Below are 21,611 nucleotides of genomic sequence, written 5' to 3' on the forward strand. Positions count from 1 at the left end.
GCTATCATATATTTTGTGTCCCATGACTCAAATCTATTTGCGTCTGTACCGTGTTCCACTGACCTCGATAATCTGTTGGATGAAGGCACAGCTCTCTACAGTCACATAGTTAACACCGAAGGCTATGAGGGGTATTTAGGTCATAATCAGTTTTATGGCCCCGTCACGGGTGCTCCAAATATTGAAGCAGGGAAAACAAATTTCATAGAATCATTTCAACAAGCAATATTGTTATCCTAGTCACTTTTAGTAACTTTTAATGATGTCTCTTTTGCAATCTTTACGGATTTTGATTCGTATGCATTATTTGACTCTCATCAGCGGAATGGTTTGGGTCCGACTGATCCGAATGGACAAGCAGTTTTACTTCTGTTTAGTAGTATGGATGACTTGTTATGTTACATCTTAACAGTATATCAGGCGACTATGCTTGTCGTAAGAGGCGACTAACGGGATAGGGTGGTCAGGCTTTGGTTGGTGCATGGCATCGATCCGAATTGCGTGGATCGATGCTCATGATATTAATCACTGGATTGTCTGGTCCAGACTCGATTATTTACAGACCGCCGTCATATACCTGGAATATTGCTAAGTGCGGCGTTAAACGACAAACCAATCAATCATCATCATATGAACTCAAACCAGTAATTGTTACAAGTAAACCACATTCCACAACAGTTACTGACACTGGATAAAAAACAGTACATAGAAAAAGACCAAGTAACTCAACTCATCATTATCACAAGTACTCTTCTTTGAAAGAAAGAAATACAAAAAAGAAACTGACCAAAAACGTAAAACAAGAGACGAGGAATCTCCGTTATTGATTAGTTCTCCAACTACGTGATAATATTTTGAGTATGTGCATCTGTGGTTGTGACAGAAAGAGCTTATCTACGTAGTATGACTTTTTTGCCATATAGAGCCCTTAGTATTTTCATTTACATTATTATAACCAAATGCCGAGTGTAAAAAGAATGTGATCATTTATTTGAGTATGTGCATCTGCCAATGTTTACATTTGTGCCAGAAATTGGTTCCATTTCCTTCGATCTTCTTTTTAAATAAACCAATGCTTGCTGTACGAGGCGACGAACAGGATTGGGTAGTCATATATGGTAGTCAGTCTCGCCGATTTGGTCGATGCATAACATCATATTCCAATCGCGCAGTCCGATGCTCTTGGTGTCAATCACTGGATTATCTGGTCCAGACTCACGCCGTCATATGCCTGGAATACTGCTGAGTGCGGCGTTAAACAAGAAACTATTTCTAAATAGACCTATCCCATGCACATGTATCAACTGCATGTATTGCCCAATACTCAAAATAAATAATATTTTTTGCCTTGCATCAATGTTTTCTTGTCTCTATTCAAACATATGGGTGCATAGTCAGAAGGACATGCGGACATTAGTGACTTGTAGTGTAACCATATAGTTCCAGATCATTTTTGTCATTAAACGATATATCACATGACCAACCACGGGTCCGGGTAGTTCTGTTGGTACCCGGGTCCTTCTCAGTACCCACCCGACCCGAGTACCCGAGTACCCGAGTTACCCGTCCCAGACCTAGTTACACGCCCCTGTGCCTGGAGAGTCGTAAAGACAAAACGATGTCTTTCCAGAACATTAACATCAGCGTACATATTGGTCACGAAGTCACATGTAAACAGGTGGCGAACGAGACCTGTGCAAATAGAAACGCTTTAGTCCTTGTCGTCTGCAACGAAGGGAGGTAACTGTACCGTCACTCGAAGTTGTGGCAGCTGCAGCCAATCCTTTTGTCCATTCAGAGGCATGTCCAAGGGAAGCAACTCGGTCTAGCCTTGGCTTTGCGCAATCCACCCAGTCGTGTGACGATGACATCAAAACAATCAGGTGACCATCACCAGGTAATGAGATGTAGTGAGTAGTTAGTAGATATAGTCGGCTTGTTTGTCGACAGGCGGGTTGTTTAGCTACTCTGCATTACCGTATAGAGCTTGACAAAGGTAAGTCGATCTACTGTCACTGTCTTCTTCGTAGCCAGATGTAGCCTTTGAAAGTGTGCTTGTCAATGTCAACAGGTAAACTCGGGTACACACAAACCCATAGCTTGCCTTTCACTAAGTAGCCGCATGAGTCTGAACTGCCTACAGACTTTTTAAAAAAATATTACTAAGACCACTCCACGGGAATTCGATATTAACGTGTACAGCATCATATATATATGATCATATATGTACTCAACAACGAAAGTTCCTGTGACACCAATATTTTAGTGTATTTTTCAAATAAGTAAAGTTAGGTTTTCAATATTGTAGTACATGTATGGAATCAAGTCACAAAAACGAAACTGCCGCAGAAAAGCATGCATTCCATGCAAAAGTTGACTTTTATGCAAGCCCCATGCATTTCACTACCCAACAATGGGTATAAAAACATGTGCGTTATATGCATTGTTTAGCATCGTGCTGACGACAACCACTCAGAAAAACAACAAAATTACGCAATTATTCAACATTACGAAATGGCACGCCTGTCCGAAAATGAGCGTCTGCGAGCCATTGGTATGCTTGAAGCAGGATCAAGTCAACGTGATGTTGCAAGACAATTTAACGTCCACAGAAACACCATTTGGTGTACATGTAGATATAATCGACTTGTTTGTCGACAGGCAGGTTGTTTAGCTACTCTGCATAACCGTATAGAGCTTGACCAGGGTAAGTCGATCTACTGTCACTGTCTTCTACATAGCCAGATGTAGCCTTTGAAAGTGTGCTTACGCGATGTCAACAGGTTAACTCGGGTACACACATACCCATAGCTTGCCTTTCACTAAGTAGCCGCATGAGTCTGAACTGCCTACTGACTATTTTAAAATTATTATCAAGAACATTCCACAGGCATTCGACATTAACAAGAATAGCATTATGTATATAACTACTAAATGACTTTATGGCGCGTATCCAAACCATGGGGCGGGGGGGTGATCTAACACATTTTAAATATGAGAGACTAGTGAATGAGAATGCATCTCCCACCACCCTCTACCCCTAATCCCTCCATATCCGCTAGTGAAATAAATGTAATATTGCCATGATAATACTTTATTGTTGGATATGTACAGTGCATTATAAATACTGATTTTTATTATTATTGTTATGAGAGAGAGGCAGAGAGAGATCTATATAAAAATTACAAAAATCCAAAGATGAACTGTATAATTTACTCAACCGGTTTCACTAATCTATATTATTTTGCTCCCTATCAAGGGGTAGATTTAACAAGTTAAACATTTTAAATCTAATTAGTCCATGGCGTAATAAATTTTGTGAAAAAGCGTAATTTTCACTTGTCTCAAGACTACCAGTTCTAGTGGTTGTGTTGAACGCAGTCTCAATCAGGATTCATACTCCTTTTATCAGGCATTATGTGAAAGTCAGTTATTGATTTACTTCTACTTTTGGGAAATAGTTCCCATTAATGAGTACATATGTAGTCTCTAACACCTGCAGACAGGACACATATATCTGTTACCATGGTGATATGTCTGGCGCTGACCCTGGTAACCCTGGTATGACTGACTAGCCCTTATCAAAGGTAAATATGACAAACTTGACCGCATATCAAGACCACTGTTGTGGTGATAACACAGCTGTACTATACCTGGCTTTTTGCAGCCTTTCATTAGGTATATTTGTGGAAACAATCATGTAATATTACGTCCTTCTTTGGCCCAAATTTAAAAAATGAAAGATGAGGCTGAGATAGTGAAAATAATGAAAAAGAGCCTTTTTTCTTTCTTACAAAAAGTCTCATAAATGGACTTCCGACATGGTCAAGGGTGATTTTCTTTTAAAAAAATGTGAAAATGTAACTCTAATGAGCAAGTCTGTGATCCTAGTTCATCTTTTGGGTCATATGATGATCGATTGTACAAAGCAAAAACTCAGCTTGGGTAAGTCTTGCTCTTGCTCTTGTTCAAATGTTATATTAACACTAACCATTCCTTATAACCTCTATGATCAGGTATATGTTTACTGTATTAGTACAAAACATACAAGCGTTGAAATGAACAAAGTCTCAGGCCAGGCTTTTTATATTTTTAGGACTACAGATTTTTCAGCTCAAACTCCAGGGTTGGAGGAAGGAAAAGAAAAAAGAAAAAAAGTCAGATGACGATAAAGCCCTTTGTAAAAATTAAAATTCTACCACTTACAACAAGGACAATAGTCAAAGGGGGCTATTCATGTTCGGCTTAGAGATCAACAAAGATCAATTATGTATCTCTTTACCAGTTTACAATGGTAAATTCATATGTTTTTTACTGAAAGGTGTTGATAACAAATAAAATAACTGATTAAGTAGCTATCGGCGGGGGAAACAAAAATGGAAATCTGATTATTTTTTCTTTACATTTTCTAAAAAATTAAAGTCGGCGGGTCCGTAATCCAAAAAATATAAAACGCCTGGCCTTATGATTTCAAATGTTTTGTCCATTAATAACTGGTTATGCTAAGATCTTCAGAAGATGTCACCATTCAGTGTTAGTAATGGTTAGTATTATTTTTATTCATATTTTTGGTAAAGCTGCAACCAAAATGAAACGATATATAGAGGTTATCACGAGAGTGTGTTTGGGGATGGTAAATATCCTGCATTAGGAATAAACATTGTATTTAACGAGCCTTGGCGAGCTAAATACATAGTGTTTATTCCTAATACAGGATATTTACCATCCCCAAACACACAAGCGTGATAACCTCTTTATCATATAATGTCATTCTTTAATTCTGTGCTTTAAAATCGCTAAAACATTGCGAGTTTTCCTGGAATGCGCGCATTAATATTTTTTACGTCACAGGGTCAGTGATGTGTCAGTCGGACAATGACAGTAGCCAATATAGTTCCAACTGAAATCTGTTTCTTATACAGTGGCGAAGCAACATGTATACGCAAAACAACAGTTGTTTTTAATTGCCTTTCGCGGTAATCCATCGGTCTGTCCGCTAGAGTAACTGCCCTTTGTCAAAGGGAAGCTACTCTAACCCTAGTCTATGAGACGTCACGGCCACGGTCAGACGTTGTTGAGAGTCGGTCTGTCCTGTCATAACGTTTAGAAGTGTGGAGAAGGTTTCAAGCTGCAGAGGTCTACAAGCACAGATATGGCTGCTGATCCCGCTTGGCTAGGCCTCGATCGTGCCCTCGCAAATTTTTTTCGAAATTTATATCTCCAAAGTTGCCAAAACTTATAAAATGCCTTAGCTACATCACAGTTAGACACTGATTTTCAGTATATTAGACTGTTTTTTTTTATAATGATAGCAATTATCCCTGTAGTTTATCCAGACTCCGGATGGTTAATTCTGACTCGATCGCCAAATGACAAGGGCGACGCCTTGTTTGTTTATAAACAGTGAAAGTAGTCCTACTTGACCTTTGATATTTGCATCTCTATCTGCATATGATCTCAACGGATATCGTTTTTATCCGTTGGCTTTATCCTGCCGAGAAACCTACCCATTATATGATAATGGAATATATTATTCCTGATAAAATAAAAGTTAAATTTCTGATACAATTCTGCCGATCATTGCATCCAAATTCTTTGAAGTTTTATTACTGGGTAAATTTTAACTGAATCACCAGTGGAATAAGAGAAAAAGAGTGTACAGCTGATTGCTGTTTCCGGCTTAGTTTACGAGAAAATACACAGTAATCTTAATCTTTGCATATAAAACAATGCCTCACAGAACAGGAAAGACAATTTATATGGTAAATAATATTGGCTAGTGATGTTTTTTCTCAAATTTCATATTTGTATTGACCATGTTTGTTATCACTCGATCGTTAAGCTGCAATTATTGAATTCGCTGAAGCGATAAGATGTTATTTTTTCTGTGCATATATTTTTCCAAAATGCTGAATCACCTAGAGGTTGGTGCGCATAATGCTATACTAAAAAAAATATAGTATTTTATTGAATTTTAAAAGAGATGAATTGATATGACTGAAATATGTACTCGCCGAGGAGGACAAGCATTTGTTCACTTCTTTCTCACCCTGCACATGCCACCACTCATCAATACGAGCGGATGAGTGGATTTTTCGAGCCCTGAGTGGTCACTTTCACTTGGTGTACTATGGTAACCATGGTAGACCATGGTCATTGAAGATTTTACCATGGGAGACCATGGTCATTAAAGATTTTACCTTGGTACACCATGGTACACTATGTCAGCGGTAATTGGCACCACTGAATTGAGTGGTAAAGGGTAACTGACCATGGTACACCATGCTTATTAATCCATGGTGCCATTTACTGGCAATGGTATATCATGCTAAACCATGCAAAACTGTGGTCACTTTCATTTCTTACCATGGTATACCATGGTCATCAGAAACCACAGTTGACCATGGTCATTAAAGATTTTACCATGTTAGACCATGGTCATTGAAGATTTTACCATGTTAGACCATGGTCATTGAAGATTTTACCATGGTAGACCATGGTCATTGAAGATTTTACCATGGTAGACCATGGTCATTGAAGATTTTAACAAGGTAGACCATGGTCATTGAAGATTTTTACCATGATAGACCATGGTCATTGAAGATTTTACCACCACAGAATTGTGTGGTAAAGGGCCATTGACCATGGTACACCATGGTTGATTAGGTCAAATGTACTATGCTAATCCGTGGTGCCTATGATTTACCAGCACTGGTATACCATGGTGATTCCATCGCCATTTCAGCTGGGGATAGGTACCCATAATTCATGTAATTTATGATACACTACCATCAAACAATAAGGGAATTAATTATTTGAATGTAACTCATACCTTTTGAGGTGTATATTTACAATACTGTGTCGTTGCGTCTGTCAAATGCAACATCTAATCACAATGAAATTTCACGTAATGCAATTGAGTGAAGTATTTCAATGAAAAGACTAAATGACGAACTGTGAGTACGATTGAGGGAGGGGACGTTTAATATCCCAAGCTGTCTGAATGTTTGGCAAATCAAAAAGTGTAATTTCTCAACTGTGGGACAAATACCATGTGCTAGGTAACACCTGGAACGGGCTGTGTGCCAGTGGTGTGAGACCATGTTTACAGAAGAATGAAGGATTTATCTCCCATTCACAGATGGCAGAAAACATAATTTGCAACATAAAGGCGAGTGGTATGCCAGGGCAGCAATTCTTGACCGTGATCAGTAGGGCTGTTACAATTCCCTCGCGTATTCGGTGGATCGAACTGTATCCATTCATGAATTGAATTTGTTATTTGTGGTCACAAGAATCGAATATTCATGAATATGCATTCATGTGTATACCCTGACCCTTAAAATATCCATAAGATTGATTTTAAACCTTATTTCAAACTGTCATTACGCCTGCCGCTGCCTGTATAGTGTTTTCTTTGGTGTGTTGACCTCATTTGTTATCAAACACCTTAACTTATCTGGATTCTAGGTCAAAGTTTATCTCTGCACCTGTACCCAATGCTAATGTCGCAAGAGATATTTCAAATACATTTTGTGCTCTCAGGGTGTGACATGGTTACCTAGGGATCACTCAGACCAGAATGGAATGGATCATTGGTCATTGGTCCTGATACCAGGTTTGTTAAGACTGACCCAATTATTTACAATCTAAATAGTGGTCATGATGACATGAAAGTCTGTTTTTGGATGGTACATATTATGTGTCAGGAATAAACATTGTTAATACATTGTACATGTGTTTATTCCTAATACAGGCTATTTACCATCCCAACAGAGACATGCAGGATTTTAAACTCAATCTTTATCATTTAATGTTATTCTTAAATTGTATCATGCTTCACAAGCAGTTTCTAATTTGCAAGTTTTTCCTGAATGTGGGCATTGTCATCGCAATGTCAGTGATTGGTCAGTCACTCAGACAGTGACAACAGTCAATATAGTTCCTGAAACTTTTCTATTTGATAGTAGCGTAACTACCATACATATGGGCGGCCATTCAGTCAAAAAATACAATTAAAATGCAATTAAGGTCAAATATTACGAATAAAGAACTATATGTTACTACTAAAGGTCAAAATACAAAACAAACAGACGCCGGTTAAACATACAAAGTTGAAATAAATGTCAAAAGTATGCAATATTAATAGTCAAATGTTACGAAAAGTCGTCATAAGAAAACAATGTGTACGAAAGAACTTCAGTAAGTACTAAAGGACGTTTTCAATAAAGAACGTCAGTGAGCACGAAAGAACGTTGACAATGAGGAATAAATATTTGACCTTAATTGCATACTTTTGTCCTTTTTTTCAACCTTGTATTTTTTGACCGAATGGCCGCCCATACATACAGGCAAATATGGCAAAAAGGACAATTGCCTGCACTCTGCCCGTTAGAGGAATATCAAAGCTACTCTTGTCTATCGTGGTCAATGAAATATCATGTTTGTTTAGTCTGCCTGGCCTGTCATAATGTTTTGTAATGGTATTACTAAATACAGTTAGATAACCCACACAGTGATAAAACTGAAATAAGACAAAATTTCAAACATTTTTCAGCCTAATGTTTGAGAAAGATTTCCCTAGCCGCTGGGGTCTACAAGCTCTGGTATGGGAACTGATATATCCTGACTGTCCTCATAAATTTTTCAGCAATTTATACCTGGTCCAGATTTGATTATTTACAGACCACCATCGTGTAGCTGGAATATTGCTGAGTTTGGCATTAAACAACAAACAAACGAACAACATATCAACACTCGTTATGTTCTTATGTTGTTTACCCTTGAAGGTCAGGGGTAGAATAGGTCTTCAGCAGGCCATGCTTGCCGTAAAAGGCGACTATGCTTGTCATAAGAGGCGACTAACGGGATCAGGTGATCAGACTCGCTGACCAATGGTTGATGCATGTCATTGTATCCCAATCACGTGGATCGATGCTCATGATATCAATCCTTGGATTGTCTGGTCAGACTCGATTATTTACAGACCGCCATCATATAGCTGGAATATTGATGAGTGCTGCGTTAAACAACAAACCAAACAAACAAAATCTTATATTGTCATGACCATCCAACAAAAACAAAAAGTCCAACATGTTGTCTCAAACACGAATGTGTAAAATCCACAGTTGTGTTGAACAAACAGTCCGGTTCCGGCAAACTCTTTCTATATTCATCACTACTACAACTCGTAATTGTGGATTATCTGCCCCTCATTAATTAATGCGGGGGCATGGGTGGCCCAGTCATCTGAGGCGCCGCGATTCGTTGTGCAGAGTTGCGTCCCTTGGTCACGCCAGAAACCTATGATTGTGGGTTCGAATCCCGGTTCGCCCCGATTATGTTTCTAGTTTTGTCAGCACCATGCCCGTGCTCGTGGGTTTCACTGAAGTGGTAAACGTCTGAGACCTGCGTCACTTCAGGCTTTCTTCCCACATTAAGCTGACATGCCGCGATATAACTGGAATACTGTTAAAAGCGACGTTAAACTAAACTCACTCACTCACTCCTGGCTCAGAATCAACTGCATCAACAATACTTCATCAGACAGACTGACAGAGAGTTTTAAGACAGTTGTATTTCTGTGTAAAGGCCACTGGCTTACAATACACGTTAACGTTACATTTTACATTTCCTAAAAAAGGTTGAAATTCATATACAAGTATTTACAATTAACAATACAGGGTTTCTAAGCTTATTTACATATTTTAGAAATTAGCATAGATTTGTTTGGACATTTTCATTTTTGTAACTATAACTTACTAATGATGTGTATAAAATTGTGTTGATTTCCTAAATTATGTACATACGATTCCTAAAAGTACTTTTTACATCATTATATGATTTACACACAAATAATCATTGATTTCATCTTCAATAAAATATTATCCAATCAATTGACAATAAGTACATAATCTACTCAAGAGGGGTATTAGAGTATCTTCAAGGTTCTATATGTAAACCAAAGTTACTTCATCTAAATCTAGCTTGTAATGATTTAAAGAAATATTTATTGGAAAAGAAAGACAACTCTCTCTGTAGAAGTGACTTGTAGCTTTTTTTACTGTAAGAATGAGAGGAACTGTCAATGGATTCGTGCCATGTTTGCCTCAGATTATCTGAAAGACAAAGCTTAAACTATTGCATAAATAATTCACAACCTCTTTGGAAAGCCACACATTACCAAAACCATGAAGTGAGTTCATCATAATGGTTTAAACATTGGGAATTCTTTTTTATTTTTTTCATTCTTTTGTTGTATCAACATTTTACAAGAACATAAATCACAGAGGCCCTAGGTGATATGAAACAACATTGGGTAGTGCATTGTAGGGCTTGGCAGTGTTTATTGCGACAGAAGGCAGAATGGATGTATTGCGCAATTATTGCTTCAATAATGAGTCAGTCATGTACCCAGATCAAGTTATACGTCATGCTACAATAAACACTGACTTACTCCCCTAGTCCTTATAATGATATATAGTGATATATAGAGGATATATCATGTGTTGAGTGAAATATCTCCTCTCCACCCCCTCCCCCTCCCCTCGTTACGAGATGAGAACAACATGATATTTCAAGAGATATATGAAATAACCCATTTATTAGTGTTTATACTTTTTGTGTGGGTGTCTACCAGATAATTAATTTAAATCATTACAAATGTAAAACTTTGAAACGTAAATTCTCCCTACCGAACACAGAGGGTTAAAAGTCAACAGTTTCTGGATGGGCTTGACACTCACGATAAAGGGAGACAATTCTTTATGACAATAGTTCCATCAGTGTTATGTTCACTGCAGTGAAATATCAAGTGTTATGTTCACTGCAGTGAAAATATCACTTTTCTCAACTTCAGAAAACTGAATCTAAAATTCAAACTGAAATATACCACTGTATACAATAAATAGAACATCACACTGGCAAATTTCTACAAGTCCCTAACTATCCTTTAACTATAGGGCAGTTTGGCAAGAACCATAGCACGAGTGCCAATTTCTATCACAGGTATGGGTTCCTGATCATGTCTGTTGTTGTAGTGATAATAAATCATTAGTCGCCAGCACTTGCAGTTTGCAACAATTAAGATATATTGCTCAACTCTGTTCTATATGTATTCCTAACTGAATAGTTTGTGTCACTCTGACTGAGAACTTCTCCAACAGTGGTTTAAGCGTTGGCTCATAGCACCAAAGATCTGGGTTTGATTCCCAACAAGGGTACAATGTGTGAAGCCCATTTCTGGTGTCCCCCACCGGGATATTTCTGAAATATTGATCAAAGCAGCGTAGAACCATATTCACACGATCTACACAATTGGGATATGTGAGCGAGTTTTATGCTCTTTAGCACATACAGAATTAATCCAAGCTGTCATGACAACCTGTAAATAATCATTGCTGACAACAACAAAATTATTATTGAAAAGTCTACACAATTTAATAAACATTTGTCATGAAATGGTGACTGTCATCTAAGGCGCCACAACCCGCTGTCCCATGGGCATGCCAGAAACCTATGATCGTGGTTTCCAATCCCAGTTCATCCCGAGTATGTTTCTAGGTGTGTCGCCACCATACCTGTGCTTGTGCCTCAATTCACCAAAGCGGTAAACACCTGAGGCCTGCATCACTAAGGGCTTTCCTCTTACATTAGGCAGACACGACGGGATATAACTGGAATACTGTTCAAAGGGAAAACAAAATGTAAACAAACTGAATTAGAAAAGTGGCCAAAATTGATGTAAAGATTTTATCTGTATAATACAATAGCTGGTTTCCTTGATGTGACCCACTGGTGTTGGCTGTTAACAAGGCTCGCCTTAAGTTCAATAATGATCGATTGATGTCTTGTCATGCTTTGGAGTGCTGAGTGTTTGGGAAAACACAACATGTAGTTGTAAATAAGGCAACCTGTCTAGCCTCACCGTCTCCTTATCCTTGGTTGTAACCCAAATGGATTTCTGCACGTAGATTTGAGGAACTATATTTAGAATATAAATGGTTATCATCTATAGTACAAATTTTGAGATGTTCTGCAATAACAAAGGAAAAGCATACAGTTAATACACTTTCCTGTACCTATCTATGCCTGTATCTATGCCAATATGTGTATATGTTTTACCGTATTCGAGGTAATAAGCGCCAACGGCAATAATGGCTAACATATTGGCTAGTTAATAATCCAAATTAGCACCCCTTCCGATTGATCAATGTACACAAGACTTATTTATTCGCGTATAATACACACTCGTGTGTTATATGCACCCTTAATTATGGGAAATTAAATTCTGGAAAAATATATCTGTTGTACATAACATTTCAGGCTGTCAGCATAAACCACGGAATTTATCTTTCAACTCTGTTTTTCCACCAAAATAATATTCTTATAAGAGCCTTCTATTTCTAATTTTGAGAGCGTCCTGGGCGCTTATTACGTTGAATACGGTACCTGATAATGTTTATATTTTATCCACCCACATTTATAATCGACACCTTGTCTGTCCTTCCATCCGTCCCGAAAACAGTTCAAACAGATCTTAAAGTGGTGCCTTTTGCTATTTGCAGATTTGGGGCATTTTTATTTTTCTTGATTTCCTTGGAAACAATTTGGACTAAAAATTAGGCTGGGGGTGGGGGTGGGGGTGGTGCAGGGGTGGTAGGTGTCTTTTCTGGAGGACCACTTGAAAACTGTGAAAGACTTTTCATCTAAACATGGTACTTGTATTAACCAAGGACTGAAGTGGTGCCTTTTACTCTTTAGGAATATTTCAAAATTTGATTTTGCCCTGTTTCCAATTGGAAAGAAGTAAGACTTAGCTGAAACATATGTAGGTGTTGTTTCTGGAGCAGAATTAAAAAAACTACTTAACATTTTTCATCTAAACTTGGTACATGCATTAATTAAGGGCTGAAGACATGGAAGAGGTGCCTTTTGCTATTTGGAACTTTTTGTAAAATTAATATCTTCCTGTTTCAAAGTTTGACTTTGAACCTTTTCTCTTTCTTGAAACTCTGCACACACAAAGACCGGGTTGTCAACTGGTGCCTTTTGCTATTTAGGGATTTTTAGAATTTATGATTTTTCTGTTTCCATGGCAACAAGTTTGATTTTGACTCATAGTGGTGTGTACCTGACGTAGAAATACAAACTTCCGAATCCCAATTCCATGGTATTGTTTTGATAGCTCAACAACTGCTCTTGTATACAGGTGAGGTGAGGTGAAATGGGTTTTAACGTCGCATCCAAGATTATTGCACTTATATAGCGACGTGCATGCACGTGTGTGTGTGTGTGTGGCTGCTTGTACTAGTCCGGACTGATGCCGATTTATAGTGCTAGCCCACTGAGATACCATGTCGCAGTTTAACATGAATACCCCACCCAGACACAGTATACTGACTCCGAGCCGACCAGTCCTTGTTTTAGTCCCTTAATGCCGAGCGCCAGACAGGGTAAAAACAGCTCTTGTATACAGACAAGACATATAAGATAGAAATAATCTCAACAAGTTGGACTTAAAGCATAAGTCAGATGATTTGTTTTTTCACATTTGTATAGCTTGGGGGGGACTTGCCATCTTCTGATGATTCTTGTTTGGTATGGAATGTGATAGGGTACGCCTTGTACACAAGACGCAATGTCTGTTGCATCCCTTATGCATGCCAGAAACCTGTGATTGTGGTTTCGAATCCCAGTTCACCCTGAATTGTTTCCAGATGTGTCAGCGCTAAGGGTGCACAGTATTACCAGTATATCGGTAAATTGAGGTTCATTCTTTCCTCGATACGTATCACAATGTAATATTTTCATGCTCAGTATATCGGGTGATTTGAAATAACGACTTTTGTCATGTGTTTCATGTCATACACTTGCCAATTACCTCGCTGCCCCGAAGCATGCTTCCAGGGCTCCAATATTTATCAAATAAATAAATAAAATGAATAAACATATTGTTGTACCAGCATCCTTGTTTGATCTATTTGTGAACTTCCATCCAATTACATTGATGTTTCAGATTTTTCTAAATTCAAAATTTAGGATTATACAATATACAAGTATCACAATACGGCCATGTGCATCGCAAAATATTGTGATACGCTTAATACCTCCAATACCCATCCCTGGTCACTCACCATACCCGTTCTCATTGGTTTCACGAAAGTAAACATTTAGAACCTGCATCACTTCACTCGCCTGGCTTTCTTCCCACATCAAGTTGACATGTCTTTGTTATTGATCAAAACAGTGTTAAACCTCACTCACTCACTCACTCACTCACTCACTCACTCACTCACTCACTCACTCACTCACTCACTCACTCACTCACTCACTCACTCACTCGTTTTTATGTTCATGCAAATATTTCATTTGTTTTAGAATAAGCCAGAGCAATGTCCTCTCTATTCGGGCAGCTGAAAGCTTTGCTTTGGAGGAATATTCTCCTCAAGAAGCGGAACAAGAAACAGCTTATACAGGTATGTGGTGGAATGTGATTGTATATTGAGAAAATCAGTAATAACATATTCCACATGGAGATATGATGGTAGAATAGGTTTTATGATTCTTCAGAAGAAAGGACTCAAATTATGATTTGATGGCCACAATGGCTGCACGTTGGTCATGTAACAATATGCTTGCTCGCTCATTTACTCACAAAACCGAAACTAGATCTGTCTTTTGGTTTGTGTATTATATTATGTTCTATAACATATTCAAAAGTAACATGATTCACACAAGAAGGACCAAAGTATTTTCAGTTTATGAGTCAGTCAAGGCAGATTTTTGTGATATTTCATGTGGTTTGTAGTGGTAGGACGATACACCGATGCATCAGTGGGTTGCCATTTTTTCTTCTCCATACAAGTATCGATCACAGTAGCACACTGAGTAAAAAATATTGATTCTTAACTTAAATGCTTGTGAAAACATTAATATTGTCATCCGTAATGAGCCATACTTACCACTGAAAACTGTTAATCATCAGTGTGCCAGGTATTTGGCCATACTGTCTATGATGGCTTATGTACCACAGATAAGAGCACATGCACGTATCGTGATATGTATCGGATCGTGAGTAAGGTATCATGATACATATCGGATCGAACAGTTGGTGTATTGTCCCAGCTCTAGTGGTTTAGGGGGCGGTCGGGTAACTTAGTGGTTAAAGCGTTCGCGCATCACGCCGAAGACCAGGGTTGATTCCCGACATGGGTACAATGTGTGAAGCCCATTTGTGGTGTCCCCCACCGTGATATTACTGGAATATTGCTAAAAGCGGCGTTAAACCATACTCACTCATTCCAGTGGTTTGGTTAGGTTGTTAGTTGGTTGTAATATAAATAATAACATTCTTAGACAAATATAATTTGCCAAACTTGGCCAAGTCTTCCTGAAACATTCTCATCATGTACCTTATGTGCCTTATACACAGCAATATACGGTACTCACTTGACCTTGACATCTGTTTTAACCTTGACTTCCAGGAGCTGTTTTACCCAATCTACTTTGTCCTGCTCCTCTCACTTATTAAAACTCTCGCCAAGCCAAGTACGACTCCCCCGACCCCGGAGTTCCCCCAGTACAATCTTACAGACCCACGCTTCATCCTCAACACCAAAGGAAACATCCTGGTGGTGCCAGACACACCAGAAGTCAAGGATATTATTGCCAATGTCGAAGGTTACATTGGGAGCCTCAATGTGATCTACAGCGCCACAGAAGCTGAAGCTGTAGCTTTGTACAAAGCAACTTCAAACAATGTCTCAGCCGGGATTGTGTTCAATGACACAGGAGATAATCCTGTCTATTCAATACGAACAACGTACAATGATGACCTACTTAGTACTAAGTTGTTCACTGGCAAAGGTATGTAATTCATTATTTGTACACATGATGAGGTGGTGAGGTGAAATGGGTTTTAACGTCGCGTCCAAGATTATTGCACTTATATAGCGACGTGCATGCAAGTGTGTGTGTGGCTGCTTGTGCTGGTCCGGACTGATGCCGATTAATACTGCTAGCACACTGAGATACCATGCCGCAGTTTAACATGAATACGCCACTCAGACACAGTATACTGACTCCAAGCCGACCAGTCCTTGTTTTAGCCCTTAATGCCGAGCGCCAGACAGGGTAACAACAAGTACCATCTTTTGGTATGACGTGGCCCGGGATCGAACCCTGGACCTTCCGCTCTCCAGGCGGACGCTCTACCACTAGACCATGGAGGCGTTCTTGTACACATGATGATGATGATGATGATGATGATGATGATGATGATGTTTGAAAAGGGTGTGTTTGCACAATGTATATGTTCAGTTTTGTGATGGTAACGAAGAACTCATTTGATGCATGTCATCGTATCCCAATGGAATAGATCGATGTTCATGATGTCAATCACTGGAATGTCTGGCCCAGGCTTCAGTATTTACAGGTTGACATAATACAGCTTGAATATTGCTGACTGCAGCACAAAATGAATTGGAAAAAAAAGTGTATTGCAATAAATTGTAAAACGCTGTATCTTTATTGCCACCCATGCTCCTCGAATTTAAGAGGGGTACTGGACGCCTTGTGGGTTACTCCAATAGTATTTGAACCTAGGGACCCCCTAATCTTTACCTTTTAGCATAAGGGCAGTGACAAAGACGCCTTGACTTTTATGCTTAATTTCGAACTCAGTATTTTGCTTAGATGGGCAGAAAACCACACTCTACTTGTAGTATCTGACAGAAAGGATGATGTTATGAGTATTAACTTGTTCATATGACACTTTCAAACTATGTATACTTTGATATTTAGTGTCACACACAATAATTCTCAAACACTTCAGGTGAACCACCTCTGTTGCATTGTGACCTGTTTAATTCATATATGGTTCCGATTTTAATGAGCAGTAAATATTTCTGTTGGTGTTCATGGTGTAGAAACAAGTAAGGTATACTATTGTCAATTTTAAATAATGTACTAAGTGACAAAGCCTCAACAACTTGTTCTTTGATGTTGCTTAAATCTGAATATATCTGACTTTAGGTGAATGCCTCAAGGCCGACAGGGCTGCAACAGATTCTAACTGCAAGGCCAATAAATATCTCACGACTGGATTTGCTTGGCTTCAGCGTGCCATTGAAGCTGCATTTATCAAGGTAAGACAGGATTTTATCACAATAAAAATGTAAACAGTCCAGTTTGAGAAATAAGTTAGAAAAATATAAAACATGATTCAAAACACAGATGATCATGATAAAGGCTTGTGTCCAGCGACAGAATATCATTTGACCATGTGGAGCACATTTCTCAGGGATAGACACCATTGGTCATTTCTTATCCTATCACTCGTCACGCTGAAGACCCGGGTTCGATTCCCGACATGGGTACAATGAAGCCCATTTCTGGTGTCCCCTGCCGTGATATTGCTGGAATATTGCTAAAAGCGGCGTAAAACCATACTTGCTCACTTGTTGGTGATGCAAGACCACTTTGTCACTCCTGGAAGAGACTCTTCATTCCTCTCTCAACAGCAACTTTAACCGAAGTTTCCTACCATGATACCCTTTTGGCTCTGCTCAATCGTCCTACGGGCTTACATCTTTGCTAGATTGCCTCCACCTATTGCGTCCATTCCTCATGAGACCAGAGCCCTTGCTTCTACCATGGCCCTGCATAGCAAAGTCTCTCTCTCCCCTATTATTGAAGGGTCTTTATCTTAAGTCAGGAAATTTGCTCCTGTGTTTATTGTTTCGTTGATTATTTGGGTTCCCGTTTCAATGGTGTCCGACTATTTATTCCGCTCACCTATGCCTTGTGCATTTGTGTTGTCTGGTACTGGCTCAAAGACCCTCTACTGGATATTGTCGATCGTTCCTCTTCTCGTCTTGGCATGCTTCAATCTCTCGGGCGTGATTCATAGCTTTGATGAAGCGTTAAAAGAGATGCCAAGCCAATGCACTCTGTTATCCATGGGAGAGAGTGTTGTGTCCTGTCTTGTAGAATCGATTGACTGGTGACCTGTTCCGGATTGATTATTAGTCATATGTGTGCCGCTGATTCTTTACAGATACATGGTCGTTGATGTTGCGGTGTCATACATGAAAACATGTTCTGTATGTTATAATTGATTTCATGCTGTTACGTTTGACTAGCGTATCAGGATCATATTACCAGTTTTGGTGGGTTTTTTTCTGCTCACAAGGGGGTCAAGGATGACCCATTCGTCTAAGGTGCCATGATTCGCTGTGCAGAGTTGCGTCCCTTGGGCACGCCAGAAACCTATGATTGTGGGTTCGAATCCCGATTATGTTTCTAGGTTTGTCAGCACCATACCCGTGCTCGTGGGTTTCACCAAAGTGGTACACGTCTGAGACCTGCATCACTTCAGGCTTTCCTCACACATTAAGCTGACACACAGCGATATAACAGGAATACTGTTAAAAGCGGCGTTAAACCCAACTCACTCACTCACTCTGCCCACAAGTGTCATTTTCGGCACAAGGCAGTGTTTTAAATGTTTATTTATTTCACTGTTTTGAACCAACTTCTTCCTCTTTGTCTCATGGTTGTAGTCTAATATAGGCTAGGGTATCTGCATCCAACTTTCCAACTGTGGGATAAATGCATTTTGTGAATCCAATAAATTGTATATTTATATACTTATCCTGTCTCACACACTATATGCCCATCTGACAACCCCACCCTAGAAAGAGAATGATGTGGCAGGTTTATGCACATGATCAGGTCGTGTAGGTCGCTATGCATGGGATTACAGTGCGTGACCCATTTGTTCGAGTGGTGACCATGGTGATGGTGCGATGTGTTTGGGTGAATTGTATTTTAGAAGCTGGAAACTTTGTTCGAGCACATTTCCATGATTTCATTCCTTGTTTTTACATTTTATGTTTGACAGAAAAAATCTGCAACTTTCTCTCTGCCGGAAGTGTTTGTCCAGATGATGCCCAAGGAGGAATTTAGGAGTGATGTCACGTACATCCAGTATCTGGCGTCGGTCTACTTTGTTATGGCTTACTCGTCCTTCGTGAACTTCCTCACTGTCAACATAGTAGCCGAGAAGGAGAAGAAGATACGGGAAGGGATGAAAATGATGGGCCTGAGGGACTCCGTTTTGTGGTACGAATAAATCAACCTTGTATTGTTTTTTTGTTGTTTATCTGATTTTGGTTTGTAGACAAATCACCCCATTAAGCTTGGTGTTATCAGATATATAAAATATGATTGAGTCCCAGAGTTGCTGTTATCATGATTCTGAGCTTGTCGGGGCCATGTCGACCTGCATCACTTCAGGCTCTCCTCCTACCTTATGTTGACACACGTGATATAACAGCGGCCCTTTATGCTTCAGGTTATCATGGAGTTTGACATACACTTTACTCATCGCCGTGGTAACAGCTGTCATCACTATCATTGCCTATGGCTTCGGGTTCTACAGCAGAAGCAGCAATTTGTTCATCTTTTTCCTGTTGATGCTGCTATATGGGATCTCAATCATCACCATGGCGTTTGCAGTCACACCGTTCTTCCGCAAGGCGCAGGCAGCAGGCATGGTCACAAGTTTCGCAACCATAGCAATCAGTTGTCTGTATTTTGCTGTTAGCCTGACAAGGGAGACCACTCGTGATGGCTATCACTACCCTTATGCCCCAGGAGGAGTCTGGGCCATTTGTCTTTTGTCTCCAGTTGCTTTAGCCTTGGGCATAGACCAGGTAATGTAACCATCTCTCCAGTGTTGGTTTACACTTATAGGACAAGAGACCCGTGAAGATCCGGGTAGAATAGGTCTTCAGCAACCCATACTTGCTGTAACAGGTGACTATGCTTGTTGTAAGAGGTGACTAACGGGATCGGGTGGACAGGCTCGCTGACTTGGTTGGCATGTCATTGTATCCCACTTGCGTGTACTGATGCTCATGATGTCAATCACTTGATTGTCTGGTCCTAACCCGATTATTTACAGACCGCCGTCATATAGCTGGAATATTAATGAGTGCGGCGTTAAACAACAAACAAATAAATTCGACAAGATCTAAGAACACCTTCATTGAAGATTGTGTCAGTTGAAACTGAGGCAAACTTTATTTATTTATTTATTTATTTATTTATTTATTTATTTATTTATTTATTTAAGTCATTCTGCTGTGAAGTTAAACATTGCAGATGGCTTATTGAATGGAATTAATATGTAACAGTTTTTATTGTATAAGAGAGTTTATATTAGTAGCGGGAGACATAATATAAAAAATGTGTTTTGATGTTTAATTTATATCTTGGACCGGCTGCTTTCAGTAGGGGTGACGGGCCAGTGAATATTAAAATAAAAAATGTGTGACCTAAAACATGATAAAAATCAGGTTGAGATGTTGCTAACTGTTTACTAATTATGATGTTTTTTGTTACACAAACCAACTTGGATCAGATAAATAGATACTTACCAACTGATGACTCGTTTTATACTCATTTTTTGTTATATACTGAACAAACATAGTTAGGGATCATGAATATTTAGTGTTTTCTCAGGTGCGTTTTAGTGGGGCATTGTCTTTTCTTGCACCCTGCCTTTTTTCTGTCGTGCCCCCTTTTTTTTAATCTGGCGCCCTGACATTGTTGAAGTCGCAGCAATCCTGCCCCAAATCTTCCGGCGTTTTAACAAAGTCACCAATCAGAGTTACCTCCCTTTATGAAACCGCAATATAAATGTTTTTTGTAGTAATTAGCAAGTCAGTATTTATAATAAGGTATTTGGTGACACAATGCCTACCAAGCAAAGTCTCAAGAGGAAAAGGGACAAGCGGCCAACGAGTAAGCCATGAAATGTTGTCATCTTCTTTGAAAAGAAAGCAAAGAAGACTGTGATAAGCACCTGGCTCTAATAAGCGCCTCCGGCAATATTTGCTAATTTATTGGCTAGAGAACAATCCCAATTAGCACCCCTTCCGATTGATCAATGTACACAAGACTTATTTATTCGTGTATAATACATGTGTTATATGCATCCTTAATTATGGGAAATTAACCACGAAATTTACGATCTTTCAACTCTGTTGTATTTCACCAAAATAATATTCTAATAAGAGCCCCCTATTTCTAATTTTGAGAGCTTCCTGGGCGCTTATTATGTCGAAATACGGTAAGTAATTCGGAACGTGAACCAGGAAGGGTATTAGGAACCGAACATGTTTCTGTCAATGGCCTTTAGGGTTGCCCTTTTTGTTCTTTGTGATTCTCTTTTTGTGAGAGATTTGACCTGCCCTTCTAAACACCTGCAGGAAACACTAATATTTTGGGGGATATATTTTTGTAGTGAAGACTGAGAACACAATTCCATAACAATGTCCCCCTAGATACTCATGATCCCTAACTTCTTTTGTTCAGCATATGTGATTGTTGTTTCTTGGTATCTGTATGATCCTTGACCTTTCAGGGTATTTACCTGGACACTGCTAAAGGAGGAATGACATTCGCCAACATGTCCGAGGGGGAGTTTCCACTGTCTGGCCCAATCATCATGCTGGTCGTTGACATCATCTTGTATGCAGTGATAGCCGTATACTTCGACCATGTCATTCCCGGTACGTCAACGCTGACGGTACACCTACACC

At 39.2% G+C, this 21,611-nt stretch overlaps 1 protein-coding gene across 5 annotated transcripts in view; it reads left to right on the forward strand.

Annotated features, from left to right (window-relative positions):
* Positions 1-21,611, forward strand: part of LOC124146364 (cholesterol transporter ABCA5-like) — a 128,594-nt gene that overhangs the window by 57,624 nt on the left and 49,359 nt on the right. The window contains exons 1-8 of one of the 5 annotated variants that reach the window (XM_048392194.1): positions 11,104-11,164; positions 12,193-12,196; positions 14,376-14,477; positions 15,486-15,867; positions 17,035-17,147; positions 18,905-19,125; positions 19,358-19,718; positions 21,434-21,581. In XM_048392194.1, the coding sequence (XP_048248151.1) occupies positions 14,394-14,477; positions 15,486-15,867; positions 17,035-17,147; positions 18,905-19,125; positions 19,358-19,718; positions 21,434-21,581 (1,309 nt within the window). In that variant the 5' untranslated portion in view covers positions 11,104-11,164; positions 12,193-12,196; positions 14,376-14,393. Of the gene's footprint in view, positions 1-1,791; positions 1,997-7,502; positions 7,619-11,103; positions 11,165-12,192; positions 12,197-14,375; positions 14,478-15,485; positions 15,868-17,034; positions 17,148-18,904; positions 19,126-19,357; positions 19,719-21,433; positions 21,582-21,611 lie in introns of those variants that run through there. The other 4 variants (XM_048392193.1, XM_048392192.1, XM_048392196.1 and 1 more) reach the window with 4 other exon arrangements.

The sequence above is a fragment of the Haliotis rufescens genome, unplaced genomic scaffold (assembly GCF_023055435.1).
Source record: "Haliotis rufescens isolate VD_foot unplaced genomic scaffold, xgHalRufe1.0.p SCAF_11, whole genome shotgun sequence".
NCBI lineage: Eukaryota > Metazoa > Mollusca > Gastropoda > Lepetellida > Haliotidae > Haliotis > Haliotis rufescens.